Source organism: Pleurodeles waltl, chromosome 12, assembly GCF_031143425.1.
Source record: "Pleurodeles waltl isolate 20211129_DDA chromosome 12, aPleWal1.hap1.20221129, whole genome shotgun sequence".
NCBI classification, from domain to species: domain Eukaryota; kingdom Metazoa; phylum Chordata; class Amphibia; order Caudata; family Salamandridae; genus Pleurodeles; species Pleurodeles waltl.
Window position 1 is genome coordinate 657954027 of NC_090451.1, and position 17859 is coordinate 657971885.

At 48.5% G+C, this 17859-nt stretch overlaps 1 protein-coding gene across 2 annotated transcripts in view; it reads left to right on the top strand.

The window, feature by feature from the left end:
- The window catches only part of EFNA4 (ephrin A4), a 163382-nt gene that overhangs the window by 83112 nt on the left and 62411 nt on the right, over nt 1–17859 (top strand). For both annotated transcript variants that reach the window (XM_069218407.1, XM_069218406.1), the window contains exon 2: nt 264–556. In XM_069218407.1, coding sequence (XP_069074508.1) covers nt 264–556 — 293 coding nt within the window. The remainder of the gene's footprint in view (nt 1–263; nt 557–17859) is intronic.

The window sequence follows — 17859 nt, forward strand, 5'->3', positions numbered from 1 at the left end:
AAACAAATGTTGGGCCCTGCGCTTAGGGGTTTTTTTTTTTCCAACAAATTGAGCGCTATCTGAGCTGCTCAATGGGTATGCATGTACATGTAGCCCCACTTAAAATATACTCTGGGCTGTTCTGGTGTTCTCTGTTTTATCCCCAGCTGCAGCTCCTAAAATGTCCTTACATTCACAATCGCACACATAGCCATTTTTAGATTTTTCTGATACTGACCGTTGCCTCCTTCGAGCCTAATTTGCCCCATTTCTTTATCCCTCAGGTTCCTGAAGGAAGATTATGCTGTGCAGGTGGACATCAATGACTACCTAGACATCTACTGCCCGCATTATGAGGGGCACGTCCCACCGGAGCTCACAGAGTCCTTCACGCTTTTCATGGTGGACATCGATGGCTACAACGGCTGCTATGAGACGCATGATGCCCACAAACGCTGGGAGTGCAATAAACCCTATGCTCCTTTTGGGCCAATCAAGTTTTCAGAGAAGATCCAGCGGTTCACACCCTTCTCGCTCGGGTTTGAATTCAGACCAGGAGAAGAATATTACTATATATGTAAGTAGCATTTAACTGTCTTACATTGAACACTCACTGCTAATTTCATCGCTATATCCAAGTATGATGATGCAGTGTCTGCAAATACCATTGCGCAGTATGTGAGGGGTGTCATTGTGTCTGTATTTTCACTAGACTGCCTAGCGACGCTACTACCTCTGTGAGTAGTTGTCTACTCTTAATAGATATTCCTGTGCCCATACGTTTTTTGCCTCTGCAGGGGTGTTGCACTGTAAGTGCCTATAATCTGCTTTTCAAGGGTGTAACCGTGCAAGTATCTTCAGGCTGCCCTTCATAGATCCTAGTTTGCATGTCAGCATATTCATGCTGTCGTCTGAGTCTGTAACTTAATGAAGTAACTTAGGGCCAGATGTAGCATAGGGTTTTTCCCATTCTGTGTGAATGGGAAAATGTGTTCGTACATATGGCCCTTAATGTGAGTAACTTCAGTGTACTCGTCACACATGTTAGTGTGTTTAAGAGTTTATTCACTCTGCTCTCGGGTTTAAACGATTTTGATATTACCTTTAATTTGCTTTACAACGGTGTTGGTGTCTAAGAGTACGTTCGTTCTTAGGGTTTTCTGTGATACGAGTATAGCTTCACTGTACTGATATGGTTGTTTTGTTGCCCATGTTTAGGTTCACTCTTCTCTTAGGATGGGTACTATGTCTGCGTTCGGTTTCAGTCTGGCCACAGGATTGTTACTGTACCTGCATGTATATTTGTGGGATTTGTACAGCGACAGGCAGAGCAGCATTGTACAGGGTCAAATGCAAAGATTCAGTCAATGGGTGATTGGAGGGGGAGCTGAATTCTTACAGCAGCGTTGAACTCTTACTTCATTGTGATTTAGTGTTATAAAAAAGGGGGTATGTCTTAAGCTCGTTTGTAAATTGGAGCAGGATAGGGGTGATGCTCTCCTAGGCCACTGACATGTTGATTACGTTTTTAGGTCTTGTCTGTTGGCAAGAGACTTAATATCTCCAATACAGACTTAAAGGGCATTTTCTCGTGCTCGTGATTGGATTTTGTTGTTATCTGTGTTCCTTGGTCCTGACTAAATTGCTTTCCTCCCAAGGAACATTTTGGTGGCATAGTATTTTGACAGGAAGAGTTGTATCCTTCCAATACTGATGTCAGATCCTTGCAGTGCTCACCTGAGAGAATATTTCTCCCTCTGCCACTCTCACTGTGATGCCTGCCATCCCTCTTCCTGCCCCATCTCTTTATTTAAATATCACACCCCAGTGCCATCTTCCACACCCGACTGCCAAGTACTCCATCTTCTGATATAACGGCACACAGCTATTTTTAAATGATTTTAAAACCTTTTAAAGACCCGCCCACGCTCGCACATGCACAAGTGCACTGACCGCATCTTGTGAAGTTTTTCTTTTGGTTTGTGAAAAAACATTAAAAGATGGCCGGAGAGTATGCCTGCACATGCATGGCAGCTATTTTGTCATTCTTTTTTGGGAAGCATAAAAAAAACCACAACAAGATGCCCATTGTGCTTGCCTATGCATGATCGGCCGCCACCTGGCAAAGCCAATAGTTGCACCTGGGATGAAAGGTGAGATCTACTGACTTAGCTAATGCTTGTTTTTTTTCTTAGCCTGGATTTGGCTGGTGCTGTAGCAGACCATTTAGAGAACCTGCCCCTTCCTACCAATAGTTTATATCAGACCCAAGTCAGCAGTGATATGTGGTTCGTCTTCTGCAGGCTTTTTAGCGCTGCAGCCTAGGCAGCAGTCTACTTGGTCACATTGGATAAGGCGCATCCTTTAGAAGAAAAAAAAATCCCATTTTGATTCTTCTGTTCAATTTAAGTAAGGAAGCGAGATACAGATTTGAAATAGAAATTTGTTACTGTACACATCATCTAACTGGTGTACACCTAGACAAGGCCACACTGCAGCCATCCAAACTGCACCTATTCGGTGGCACTGAGTGCCGCAGATTCCAGGGTTCTTTCACATGCTCTTTACTATGCACTAAACCTGAAAAGAGCACATACCAAACGTAACTTCAAAATAGAAATTAAACTTGGTTTGATACTTAATAATTGATAAGTTAAAGGGGTGAAGTTGAAGTTTGACACCTTAATATCATTACGCTCTCTTTTTATTGAATGTGAGGGAGTCAGTAATTTGGCATGGATTTGTCACATCTAAAAACGACAATAATTTATTGCAAACCCAGAAAGAATGCTGAACTAGTAGTATGTTTCATCAAACAAGCATACTGAGGTTTTTTTTCCCCCAAGAGATCAAGGAAACTGTTAATTACAAAATAGGATCATGCTGCAAGCTTGGACTTTTCCGAAGACCTGTGATATGGTATCATACAAAAAGATAATTATTAAGTTGTGTGAATTTTGAATTGGTGATTAAATGTGTACATGGACTAAAAAGTATTTTTAAAGTACATGGTCTAGATGATAAAACTTACTAAGCAAGATTGTGAGTGGGATACAAATGTAGTGAAGTTTCCCAGGGATCAATGCTGGAATTAAAGCTTTTAAATGAATCAGGAATAATCTGTATGCGAAAGTCAGGTTTTCTACTTCCATGACATAGGAAGGCCATATTAGGAGACTTCAGCAATATTAATGGTTGATGTAAAGGAGTTGAGCAGAGGTCACATTTGTTTTCAGCAGTAAGGTTAAATTGTTCTGGGACATATTAATTCATAAAACATGTATGATAAACTGCAGTAACTGAAAGGTGGAAAACACACAGTGCCCTACTTTCACTGTCATTTACAAAACGCACAGTTAATTCGTCAATGTGGAAAATGCATGCAATGGCCTACATGTATGGACACAAAATTGACTGTCGTCTCACAGCTGACTGGACACAGCTGAAGGAGAAGAGGATCATTGTATGATGTGTTCTGAATGCATCAGAAAAAGGCTGACAAAGTTGGGAGTTTGTGTTGGAGGCTTGCAATCCTTTGGTGTGAGAATGCAGATGTGGCCTTTACATGTATGTGCTATGTGAGGGCCAGAAACTGGCTTTAGTTCTGGTGTAGGAAACAATGCGTAGTGCTATGATGTCAGGTAATGTGGAAAAGGCCATACCTTCGTACATACCGGCGTTGGAGGCGAAGGTTACAGTGTGAAATGCACATCAGGGTAATGATGGTAATGTATAAACACAAGGGAACCACAAGTCTTGTTGAACTTGTGGGAAGAAACGTGATTGTCACTGTTGTTAATAGGATTGGGAAGGAAAGTGCAAAAACTAGCGGTGTAGCAAATAATGTCAAGATTTGTCGAAAATAAGGATTTCGTCTGGAGCTAGATTCTCAAGCGTAGGCTGCACCCAGCCTGGGTAGTGTGGATTTTCTTCGGAGGAATCCTGGTTTAGGAGTGCTTTCACAAAGTGACTAAATAAGTGATCACTAGAACTAGAACCGACAGTCCCGCCAGTGGTATAGGAGTGTTCTTTCTAGAGTAAGAACCCAGGCAGAGGATATTTCTAAAGACATGTTGGATGAGTGTTTGGAAGAGCCTGGTTGAAAGATGGAACAGGAGTGCTGGTGAGATGTCTGATTGAGTTGAAGGTGTCAGTGGGGTTCAGCAGCACAGAGCTAGGAGACATTTGTGGCTAAAAGGGAATAAGATGCCAGGGACAAGACGGCCCCTTCAGGACAAGATGGGTGCTAAAGATTGATTGGTATTCAATGATGCTTTCGTTTTTCCCCCACATTGATAGGTTCACTCTTCAGATGTTGCTTCCAAGTGCAACCCTAGCGCAGTTTGGCTCTTGGTGCCGGGTGCTTCATATTTGTTAACTTTTTCTCAATTTAAATTACTTTCATGTTCGCTTTCTGTTGACATTACAAGTGTGAATGCATGTAGAATACTGCCTTTACACCCATTTCCCAGTCATTAGCAACCTTCAGAGGAGCTCGACTTTGTAAGTAGCCGCTTCGCGCAAATGCGTTGAACAGTGGAGGTTAAATGCCTTCATTGCTTTTGTCTGTGAAGTGTTGAGCTCCACCGAGGTCACAGTGTGTTCTGGTACTTGCACTATTTCGGTTCTCATCAGTGTCAAGGTTCGGTTTCCTGCGCCCTCCCGTGAACTTTAATACAGAGAAAAGGTTGGATCGCACTTTGTGCCTTTGTCTTTCTCATTACCAGTCCAACAGTGTTTTTTTCTTTGTTATTCTAAAAGACAGCCCGTAAACATTTTGGAGCCAGACTTGTGGAAGTTCCAGATAGTTTCCCCAGTTCGCTTTCAGGGGAATTGCTGGAAAGGTGACCTGCTCCTGGCAACTGAAAGAAAGTTCAGCTTGCTCAGACTTGCTTCATCTCAATCACACCAATGCACAACACTGGTGGGACGAGAGGCACGCAAGACCTGGGTAATCACGAAGATGTTACCACACCTCTGAAGCTGTTCCCGCCTCGGGGGGCGCTTTTCGCAAAGGGTAGCCGGATCCTTCCTTCATTATTCCCGCTGTCGAAGTTCTCTACAGGGTGAAGCCGCGGTGCCCCTCGGCCCGCTGGCACACCCGGCCGCTGCGAAACCGCCGATCACATTTCCACTTGGGTCATAAAATCAAAACAAGAAATACCGCCTCCGGATGCGTCCCGCCGCGCGGAACCTCGATTGTTCCCGAGATAAGTTACAAGCAAAATTAATTCAGACAGGGGAGGCCTTGCCAGAAAGACAGACGGGGCCCTCCGGGGTTCGCGGGTGACTGAGGCCTGCGAACTGGCCTCCATCCCAAGGACACCGTGGGTGGTACTTTTAAGTCGTGTGTTTTCACCTTCATGCTCTCCCGCGGCTCGCGCTAAGCAGCCCCTCTTCAGGTCGCGCCCGTAAATCCAGCCCCTGTTATCTGAGCACTTGGAGTGAAGTAGTATTTGATGTAGAAAGTCGGCCTCAGGCTAGATGAAAGCGCAGCACAGAATGCGGGTGCAAATCGTGCATCTGTTATTTAGTGCGAACGTGAGAATCGCTAATTAGCAAGCACACCTTCTGCACCCGAATCGGAGTTGGGGACTTCATACCAAGCTGCACGTTCTTCCCCATTTCAATGCTCATTAACTGCAATGTGTGGCCGCTCTTACCTGTCAAGTGCAATTTGTGGCTGACGTGCAATTCCATTTTTGGCTCAAACCCTGTCTAGTGTCTGTGGAATCTATATCCAAGGTTAGAGGGTCACAATACCTGACAGGAAATGACACTGTGGAATCTGAATCAGGTTACTGACGGGGGTGCGCAATACCTGCGGTGACAGTATTAGAAATCTACATCCAGGGATAGAGGGGCACAATAGATGGCAGTGTGTGACACTCTGCATCTGAGGCCTGCAACCTGCAGTGTTAGCATGAGGCATTTAAATTAAGGGTTAGAGGGGCACAATATCTGACAGTGTGTGACTCAAGAACCTGGATCCAGTGACTGATGGGGTGCTAAGGAACCTAAATCCATGGATAGAGGGACACAATACCTGTCAGTATGTGACACTGTGGAATCTGAATCCAGTGACTGACAGGGGTTCACAACACCTGCTGTGGTAGCAGGGCCGGCTTTAGAGCGGTGGCGACATGTGGGGCCGCACTGGACCTGGAGGGGGGCGCTGACCTTAGGAGGGGCACTGTGTTTAGCAATAACGTACCATTTTAAAGTCACCTGCTGCAGTGTTCCTTGTGCGTCCAGCTTTCCGGCAGCTGTAAAAATGTCAAGATAACTCTTGTGCTTAATGTTCCTGCTAGAGAGAGATAGAGTTTTGTCTAGTGGCAGATTTGACTCACCATAAAGTAGCTCAGAAGGTTAATATGAAAGCTGCAAAGAACAGAACTGTATTTTATGTGGATAGTGAAGTGGATTAGTAAAGCCGGCATTTACCAGAGCTTTAAAACAAATGAAATCTTTGTGAGAGAGGGGCTGTGGAGAGATGAGGGGCAGTTTTGCCAGGTGGTAGTGAGGGAATCCAAGGAGTAGGAATGGGGAGCACCAAAAAAGATTAGTGCACGGGGCGCCACCAGCGCAAGAGCCGCCCCTGTATGTTAGTGTGAGGAACCTTAATCCAGGGTTAGAGGGGCACAGTGCCTGGAGTATAAGGAATTTAAATCCAGGATTAGACATGTACAATACCGGACAGAAAGAGACACTGGAAACTGAATACTAAAAGAGATGTACACAATGTCTGGAGTGTGAGGAGTCTTAATGCAGTGGTGCACAACACCTGGCAGTATTGGGAATCATGATGCTGGGATAGTGTTGCACAACACCTGTCTCAGCCTGAAAGGTAAAGATGCACAATATCCTGAGAAGTGCAGACACTCTCCCATTAAATAAAATGCAGCAGTGCTCAGAAGTGCAGGCACTCCGTGCGGGCAGTACCTGCTCATTGGAAGCACTGGATGTGTGAAAAAGATCCGAAAACACATCCCAGCTTTGCCTATACTTGTGTCTTCAGCACTGTGCTATGGTGAGCCTGGAAACCTTTTGCCTTCACGCGCTGGGCAGGCCACACCCTGCATCTTTTTTTCCTGCGACCACAGCGTACAACCCCCTAACCAGGGACGGAGATTGGCCTCACCCCCTCTTCCTGGGGTGAGCCTGGGGGTGAGAGAATTAACGATCCCACGGAGGGGGTGGGGCACGCAGGACGCTTGCGGCGGGGGAGATCAGGACTGTAAATAGTTGCCCCACCTAGGAGGGAGCCTGGAGTAGGGCGTTCCCAAGACTGACCAACAAGCCAGCAGGTGCCAGGGGGCAATAAAGGTAGGGCTCGGCGGCCCTCCGGCGAGGACACACAACAGCCTCGCCCCTGCCAGCTGTTTGAGTGAACTGGGCTCTGGTATGCTGGGAGAAACTAAGAAATACGCTTCAGGGCCGCTCCATGCGTGGTACATACTCCAACTCTAACTAGGGTGACCAGACGACCCGGGATTTCCCCGGACAGTCCCGGTTTTCAGAGGACTGTCCCGACGCTTTTGTTCATATTAAGTAAATGTCCCGGTTTTTGGGGCAAAGGTCAGGTCAACCTGCCAGCCAGAAGTGAACGGTGCGTTGCTGTCATACCTGCTGTCGTGGCGTGACAAGCCTTCTCTTAGAACACGATGCTGGGAACGATCAGTGGTAAGAAGTGCGTGTTTCAAATCTGAACTACGACAAAACCACTAAAGAGCGCAGCAAATGTAGCCTGTAACGAGGACGAGGGTCCCGTAGACACCAGGAAGAAGAGCCATGCAGACGGCAGTGGTGGGCAACACTCGTCATACCTGGCAGTCCCCGTTACTAGAACTGTAGGAGCCGGGACACGTCACACCGGCCCTCTGCGGTATTAGACTCGCAACCTTTAAAACCCAGCGCACGTATCCCTCAGACACTAGAATGACCACATCCAGAATGTACCAGAAACGGCCCTCCAGAACACATCACACTTTCGCTCCACGAAAATAGGACCATCACATCTACAATGCATCACACCTTTCTCTCCTTAGACCTGTCTCTCCCCGACACTGGAAGCACCACATCCACACCACACCTGTCTGTCTGTGGCACTAGCACCGCCTCATCCATCCCCCGTAGTTCTCCACGGTGCTAGAAGGGATCACAGCTTCCCCTCTGCACTGCAGCCTACCCGCCCATCTCCCCGGGACCTGCTGCCCTCGGGTACCCGTGCGCCCGGTTTGCACAGTTTTCTGCACAGCGAGGCGTCGTTCTCTGGGTGCCGAAAAATTGCTTGTGTGAGGAGTAGGTTGGTGTTCAAATCTATAAAAGATGGTTAAGGGTCCCGAGCAGGCCTTGCTTCACTCTTTTAGTGTCATCACTATAAGAGTCATTTGCTGGGACTGGTTAAATAGAGCTTAAGCTGTTAAAGTTGCTGCAGTGGGGCGGTAATGGGAAATGGATGCCAAGTGTCCAAGACAGACACGGAAAACCTAAATCGGGTGCATCTGTCCTCCCTTGTGATTAAGTGCATTATTCTCAGTGCTTCATTTGAGCCGGTGAGTGCACATGGGAATAATTAGCCCTACCTTTGGGGGACTTACTCTTATTAACAGACTTTTGCCCAGAGCTAGAGAGGAATTAAAAACATGATGGGGGTGGGGGAGGACGGAGAAAGAGAGGAAAAAGAGTGACCATGGAAGAAAGCAGGGCCGAAGAACCTCAAGAGTAACATAGCGATGCAGGTAATGTCTGGTGATGGATTAAATAGGTATAAGGTGGAATCGAGACTGTGCGCGCAGTCTTGGTATTCAGAACTCTGACGTTCGACAGGGTCGGCCACAGGCTCTAGAGCAAAATTTTGGGGCCAACACACATACTTATGCAAATTACGCAGTGATTGTACGCTTTTGGTGGTTCAGTGCATCTTCTTTCTCATTGTGAGGTTTCCTGCTCCCACCACACACTTTCTTCTCATCCAGAATCGAGAGGTGTGCACCAAAGCAGATGCCGAGAGAGCCCCCCTGACAGAGGTAGTGTCTCCCGCTTGTGCAGAAACACACCTACTCTACCAGTAAATGAATGAGGAGGGTCCGGGGGCTTGTGCAGTTTATGTTTGGATGCATGACGCTGCACCCGATGTGTTGGTGATGGCTGGATCTAGTAGGTCTTACCTTTCAAAACCGAATAGAATCACATTATTCCTGATTCAATCTCACATCATTAGCATGAGTGAACTACCAACTCACCTGCAGACAAATACTCCTCCGGCCGATCTGAAGGAGCAAGTATTTAACTGAGAAGACAAGTGTTTGACTTGCAGGTCGCATGTTTACACCCCCACAAGGTCTGCCTGGTCCTTTATTCATCTAAAAATTGACAAAAGAACAATTACTTTAAGTGACAGCAACACCTGCTATTTATAGTGCCAAGACAGACGCTCAGCTGCACACTCTGGAGGAGCAATAGACCTAGTGTCCGATGATTCATTGAGTCATTCTTAAATTAAACGCACATGGAAACCGAAGCCTATGTCAAAGACACCAACTGAAGACTTCCTCAAGCAGTACAAGAAGCCCATTAGAGTACAACTTCTGTTCAAGTACAACCTGACTCTCAACTCCAGCAGACCTGTACCCTACACCCAAACCTCTTCACAACCAGGTCTATGACTTACAACCAAACCTGATCTATGCCCACTGCCCGTACCTCCTCACAACCTGACCTGTGCCTTACAACCGAACCTGATCTACGCCCACTGCCCGTACCTCCTCACAACCTGACCTGTGCCTTACAACCGAACCTGATCTATGCCCACCGCCTGTGCCTCCTCACAGCCCGACCTGTGCCTTACAACCAAACTTGATCTATGCCCACCGACTGTGCCTCCTCACAACCCGACCTGTGCCTTACAACCGAACCTGATCTATGCCCACTGCCCGTACCTCCTCAAAACCTGACCTGTGCCTTACAACCAAACCTGATCTATGCCCACCGACTGTGCCTCCTCACAACCCGACCTGTGCCTTACAACCAAACCTGATCTATGCCCACTGCCCGTACCTCTTCACAACCAGGTCTATGACTTACAACCAAACCTGATCTATGCCCACTGCCTGTACCTCCTCACAACCTGACCTGTGCCTTACAACCAAACCTGATCTATGTCCACTGCCTGTACCGCCACACAACCTGACCTGTGCCTTACAACCAAACCTGATCTATGCCCACTGCCCGTACCTCCTCACAACCTGACCTGTGCCTTACAACCGAACCTGATCTATGCCCACTGCCTGTACCGCCACACAACCTGACCTGTGCCTTACAACCGAACCTGATCTATGCCCACTGCCCGTACCTCCTCACAACCTGACCTGTGCCTTACAACCAAACCTGATCTATGCCCACTGCCCGTACCGCCTCACAACCTGACCTGTGCCTTACAACCGAACCTGATCTATGCCCACTGCCTGTACCGCCACACAACCTGACCTGTGCCTTACTACCGAACCTGATCTATGCACACTGCCCGTACCTCCTCACAACCTGACCTGTGCCTTACAACCGAACCTGATCTATGCCCACTGCCTGTACCTCCTCACAACCTGACCTGTGCCTTACAACCGAACCTGATCTATGCCTCCTCACAACCTGACCTATGCCTTACAACCGAACCTGATCTATGCCCACACCACAAACCTCTTCACAACCTGGTCTATGACTTACAACCAAACCTGATCTATGCCCACTGCCTGTACCTCCTCACAACCTGACCTGTGCTTTACAACCGAACCTGATTTATGCCCACCGCCTGTGCCTCCTCACAACCCGACCTGTGCCTTACAACCGAACTTGATCTATGCCCACTGCCAGTACCTCCTCACAACCTAACCTGTGCCTTACAACCGAACCTGATCTATGCCCACTGCCTGTGCCTCCTCACAACCCGACCTGTGCCTTACAACCGAACCTGATCTATGCCCAGTGCCCGTACCTCTTCACAATCAGGTCTATGACTTACAACCAAACCTGATCTATGCCCACTGCCCGTACCTCCTCACAACCTGACCTATGCCTTACAACAGAACCTGATCTGCCCGTACCTCCTCACAACCTGACCTGTGCCTTACAATCGAACCTGATCTATGCCCACTGCCCGTACCTCCTCACAGCCTGACCTGTGCCTTACAACCGAACCTGATCTATGCCCACTGCCCGTACCTCCTCACAGCCTGACTTGTGCCTTACAACCGAACCTGATCTATGCCAACACCCCGAACCTCTTCACAACCTGGTCTATGACTTACAGCTTACTCTGATCTGACCCTACATCCAAATCTCCTCAAAATCAAACCTGTGTCCTACAACTAAATCTCCTTACATCCTTACAACCAGAACTGTATTACACAACTGAACTTCCTTATAACTCCACCTGTGCCCTGCAACCAAACTTCCTCACACCCTGACCTGTGTCCTACATCACAACTTCCTCACAACCCCGCTTGTGCTTTACAACCAAACCTCCTCATAACATGATCTGTGACCTACAAACGTACGCTGGCACAGCGTGATCTGTGCCCCGCTTATTTCCACATGTTCGTTTCTGTAAATTTCAGCTAAGCCGCATCCCGTTTCATTTCCTACCTGGCATTCAAGAAAGATTGAAATAATACCTCCTTCCTATGACATTTTGTTTCATTATTTTAACAAACTTATGTTAACACCACAGCCATCGTTCTCCAAGCAGCAGTCAGTTCCAAGGCCACTCAGACTTTAGAAGAATCCCACATAAGTGTCATATCTTGATTCCTAAAGTACCTTTCTGTGAGACACTTACATGATAGATATGAAATATATAGTACTCTTCTTAAGAACTGTGTTTTTAACGGAGAGAGGTACTCCCAGGGGCCCTCTGGCATAATTACACTGACAACATAAACGGAAGACGGGGTTGTTAAGGACGATGTAGCGCCCGTTTTATTGCAAAAAGCATGTACACGGAGACTTGGTTTCTGCTCTGTAAAACGCTGTATAGGTTTTATAAAATCTATTTCACTCTGAGGGGTGAAAGGACAACGGTGATAAGGTTGCGTCCGTGTTCTTCCATACAAGACAAAGGAAGTTAAGTTGGCAAATAACACGGCGCATCGGTTGTGAGTCTGCTGAGTGTGTGCATCTTTGTTTGCGGACACTGGGACGGCGGAATTATTTTAGTGTCATACAAAATACGTTCGAGCAAGGGTCGTCTGGGTGTTTACAGACCCATTCCGCAGGCAGGAAGAAGACGCCCTCCTATTTCGTTTGTTTTGCTGGGGAGAAAAGAAAGATAAAAATTGTACGATTGCACGTTTCGTTTACTTTGTCAAGAATGTTGGACTTTCCACTAGGAGGCGCTTAGGAATGTACCACTTGTTCAGATGCCCGTTCGCACTGCAGGGCTTCATGCCGATTCAATGGCGTGAATCCATGATCCTCAGAACTCCATCTTTTCAAGTATTGTTTGGGAAGTGGGCCCTCTGCTAGTGACACCACTGGCTCACTTGGGCCACTGTGAAGGCTCGGCAGGCTGTCATTAGCTGCAAGCAGATATCTGGACCGAGACTAGGCTACATCTTGGTGTTCTTAGCTCCGATCAAAGAAACGTTTGCAGACGGAGGTCACACCGCGCCCTCTGGTGGCAAGACGGGGAGGCTGCAGCGACAGCGCAAGCACCCGCATGTTCTCGCTGCACAGGAGGCCGCAATACACTGGGGTGTCCTCCACAGCCCTCTACTTATACTGGAGAAAGAGGCGCTGAGGAGGGATTCAGTGCGTTTTCCGTTTTGGGTATTTTTTCCAAAGAAAACCCTATCCACTGATTGGGTGACGATCGCCGTTTTGTTTGCCTGTAATGCCCTCCAAAGAGATCGAAAGAGTGGCCATTGTGCTTGGTATCTCTGGGCGTTACTGAAAATCCATATCTAAGTGCCAGGTATACATGCCCTGAGGCTGCAGGCCTCTGCACTGATTAACGCATCTGAGATCCTGAAGTGGCATGACTGAGTGATGCTGGAGGAGAAGATGGTACTTGTCAGAGTTTAGGGTGCTGACAACTCCCTACATAGACTTGGCTTACACTGCTGGCCGCTGCTACCTCATTGCGTTATAATCTGGAGGCCACGTATGAAGCATTTACAACTTACATGGACCTCGTTTGGAAGAGTGTTGAGTTCTGGGGGGCTACAACTGCAATGATGTGTTCACTTGGGGTCACATCTGGGTGGCGTCTAGTCCTGGAGTTTGCATCTTAACTATTGTGACCAGTTCTGGGGAAGTCAGATCAGATACTGAATCCAGTCCTGGAGGTTACGTGTAGAGTATTGTCTAGTTCTGAAATCAGAGCAGTAGTGTTGTGCCAGTTCTGGTGGTTACACTAGATGAAATATTGTGTCCAGATCTGAGGGTCACATATCGAGTACTGTCTAAATCTGGAAATATCTGCAGTATGATTTGCTACTGAGGACTTATCAGGAGACGCGTGTCCAGGTCTGTGGTCTTATGTGGACTATTTGATCTAATTATGGATTGGGGTCGGGGAACGTGTGAAGAATGCTGCAATGATCTGAGTGCCTTGTATATTGAGTCAATTTCTGAAGATCGCATATGAATGCTGCAAGTTCAGTCCTGGTGAGTGAGCGGGGAAATGAATGAATGAATCAATCAATCAGTAATGTGTTAAGCGCGCTACTCACCCAGAGGGTCTCAAGGTGCTGGGGGTGGGGGGGGGGACTACTGCTCGAAGAGCTGGGTCTTGATGCACTTCCTGAAGGTCGGGAGGTCCTGGGTCAGACGTAGGTTGACAGGGAGGGAGTTCCAGGTTTTGGCAGCAAGGTGGGAGAAAGATCTGCCGCCAGTTGTGGTCTGGATGATGCGGGGGACGGTTGCAAGGGTGAGGTTGGCGGAGCGGAGCTGATGTGTAGGGATGTGGAAGTTGAGACGCTCGTTGAGGTAGGCAGGTCCGGCGTCGTGGAGAGCTTTGTGAGCGTGGATCAGGAGTTTGAAGACGGTCCTTTTGTTGACGGGGAGCCAGTTTACGTCTCTGAGGTGGGCTGAGATGTGCTCATGGCGAGGGAGTTTAAGGATGAGTCGTGCTGAGGTGTTCTGGATGCGCTGGAGTTTCTTCTGGAGCTTGGCCATTGTTCCCGCGTAGAGGGCGTTGCCGTGTTTCAGTCTGCTGCTGATGAGGGCGTGGGTAACCATTTTTCTGGTATCCGCGGGGATCCGTCTGAAGGTCTTGCAGAGCATGCGAAGGGTGTTAAAGCATGAGGATGAGATGGCATTGACTTGCTGGGTCATGGAGAGTGATGAGTCCAGTATGAAGCTGAGGTTGCGTGCGTGGGTGGTGGGCATAGGGGCAGACCCCAGGGTGGCAGGCCACCAGGAGTCATCCCATGCTGATCTGTTGGAGCCCAAGCTGATGATGATCTCGGTCTTCTCCGAGTTCAGCTTGAGGCGGCTTGGTTCCATCCAGTTGGTGATGTGTGAAGTCCTGTGTGGAGGTTGGTTTTGGCAGTTGCGGGGTCCTTCGTAAGAGAGAGGATGAATTGAGTGTCATCTGCGTAGGAGACGATGTTAAGGCCGTGGGATCGGATGATGTTGGCAAGCGGTGCCATGTAGACATTGAAGAGTGTGGGGCTGAGTGAGGATCCCTGGGGACTCCGCAGATGGTGGCTTTAGACAGGAACAGGGGGGAGGCGGACTCTATGGGTTCTTCCAGAGAGGAAGAATGGGAGCCAATCCAGGGCTCTGTGGTGGATACCAGCGTTGTAGAGACGTGAGCGAAGGGTGTGGTGACAGACGGTGTTGAATGCTGCGGAGAGGTTGAGGAGGATGAGGGCAACGGTTTCACCTTTGTCGAGCCTGCTCCTTATGTCGTTGGTGCAAGCGATGGGGGCAGTCTCGGTGCTGTGGTTCTTGTGGAAGCCAGACTGGGAGATGTTGAGTAGGCTGTTGTCCTCCAAGAAGCGGGATCGTTGGTTTTGATGATCTTCTGGATGACCTTCGCAGGGAAAGTGAGGACGGAGATGGGCCGGTAGTTTTTGAGGTCTTTCTGGGTCAGCTTTGGGTTTTTTGAGGAGGGCATTGACTTCGGCGTGTTTCCAGCTCCCTGGGAAGATGGTGGTTTCGAAGGAGCTGTTGAGGATGGTCCGGAGCTGGGGAGCGGTGGTTTGGCTGGCTTTATTGAAGACGTGGTGGAGGCAGGGGTTGGCGGGTGAGCCGGAGTGGATGGTGCTCATGGTCTTGGTAGTTTCCTCGTCGTTGGTGGGGGTCCAGGCACTCAGGATGTTGGTGTGGTTGGGTGCGTTGAGGTCGACCTTGGTGGTGGTGGGTGACGGCGGTGCAAAGCTGCCATGGGTGCCTGTGATCTTTTGGTGAAAAAAGGTGGCAAGGGAGTCACAGTGGTCTTGCGAGTGGGGGGGGATCGGCAGAGCAGGACTTGAGATTTTTGAGTTCCTTGATGATGCGGAAGAGCTCCTTGCTGTTGTTGTCAATTTGTTCTGTGTAGAAAGATCTTTTGGTGGTCTGGATGAGCTGGTGATGTTTGCGGATGGCGGATTTGAGGGAGGCGTGGTTGCTTTCTGATTGTTCTAGGCGATTGTTCTGTGTTCAGTTCTTCAGGCCAAACCACTGCTCTGTGTCCAGTCTATAAGTAACACCTGGATTTTTATCTGCAGTTCTCGGATTCAAATCAGGAGTATTGCCCAATCTTGGAGGTCTGATCTAGAGCACTGTATCCAGTACTGCAGGTCACAATGGGAGAACGGTGGTCCGTTCTGGAGGAGAACTCTGAAGGCTTGTGTCCCTATCTACAGGTTGCAGTTGTATTACTTTGTCTGTTTCCTGATGTTATATATAGAGTACTGTGTTCAGATATAAAGGCCACCTCCCATGGTCCTTCCTGGAGTATATGTTTATATCTGGAAGAAACATCTAGAGCAGTGTTAGTTCAATTTGTAATTTACCCAGAATTCTAAGGGCAGTCGCTTTCATACCCCATGGTATGGATCTGAAGCACATAATCGGGTGGTAGCACACTACCGCTGGAGGAGTACCTGGTTAGAAGGGTGGTGTACTTGCTGTGGGCCTCTGTGGGAAGTATTTGGTGTTGTGTGTGTTTGACTTGCAGTGCTTACCAGTGTACTGTAGAACCTGAGTGAGAGACGGAGTGTGCGTAGGTTAAGTTGGCTGTATCCTGTACGTTTCTCAGCATATCCCATGTTAGGTACATTGTGATTACTGAAAACTTTCAAAGCTCTTACTATGTAGGTCTACATAGGACAGAAACCACCTGAATGATCAGGATTGCAGTCGTCCCTTGAATAACTAGTAGTTATGTTGTTAGGAGTTTTTAATAATTCAGTGTTGAATATGAAACTGGAATGGACAGAGTGGGGAGCAGGTGGGCCTGCAGGCTGCCCTGAAGTCTGTATGGGAGATGTCTTAGGGCAATATTTTAGTGAAAGATGAAACAATTTGCTTTAGGTAGTAGCAGGGAGAATCGACAAGGATGGGGAGGGGAGAAAGGCGGGTAACATAGCTGGTAAAAAGTCACCTAGATTGAGCACAATGAAGAGACTCGGGCAGTAGAACTGGAGACCAAATACGGCGTGTTGTGCTGAATGGGCTGGGAAACGGCACACGGGATGCTCGGCGGCCTGGTCTGCTCACAGATCGCGTTTCTCTGTTCCCCTGCCTTGGCTGTGAACTAAACGTGCGGTTTATGCCGTCTGGACTTCGTCCGTGTGGACGAGTGCGCTGGAAACTTGCCCCTTTGCCTCTTTTCTACCCCCCGGAGCCCGCGGGCTGTGTTCATAACCTTCGCTGCCTGCCCTTTCCACACCTGAGCGGGAGGCGGTATCCGCGGGGGTCACATGGGAGGGAGAGGCAAAGGCTGCCTTATTTTCGGAATGTACAGTGAAAACAACAGGAGCCTTTAACTGGGTGTGATCTGAATCTGCTGTCACGCGGCAGTCACGTGGGTGTGCACGGGAGCAGGGGAAGGCAGGCCCAGTGGCTCATGTCACTAGGCCTGAAAGGCTCGTAACTGGCTTCTTTTTTCTGGTTTCTAATGTAACCCTTCCGCAATGCGGAACAGACTCAGCTCTGCAATCAACTGACAAACTGTGTTACGCACTAAGAGCTACTATACATTCAGGTGGGCACATGTTTGTTATAGACTTCGATCCACAGCAAGAAAGCGAGAAACGCAAACAGTGGAAAGAAGGGGGAAGAGAAAGACGGAAATAGCAACAGAGGGAAGAGGGAGAAAGCAGGACGAAAAGGCAACTGCAAGCATTAACTATAGAGGCAGGGAGTGTCCGGTGGTGTATAGCGGCATGAGGTGGAATCCACCCCCGCTGTTTGGTATTCGGCACCCCGATCTTGGATAGCACCGGCCGCGTGTTGAACAAAACTGTGGGCCAGACACTAATTCGTTTATAAATTAAGCATTCCCTACCAACCTAACCTGCCATGCCTGTGAGCAGACATGTCCGGACTATCCGCCATCCCCAGCGTCCCTTCGGAGGCACCGGGCTCCCAGTACTTCGTTCTGTTTCCATATGGGCATGCCCGCCGACCCGTGCCTGGACCCAAGCGAGGCCCCTCTGTGCTGAGCAGTCATGCCTAAACTCCCGTACAACGCCACGGGCGCATCTCCATGCGCGGGGCTGGCATTAAAAGCCAGTCTTGACGCAGCCAAAACATTTTCGCCTCTGCGATTCAGTGAGGGGCTAGTTCGCATCTGCCTGTTACAGTTGTTGCTGAAAGGATGAAGACATCCCTAAAGAGTATAGTTTTGTTTTACAAAAGGCGATCGCTCAGGATCCTCTGCGCCTTAACGGG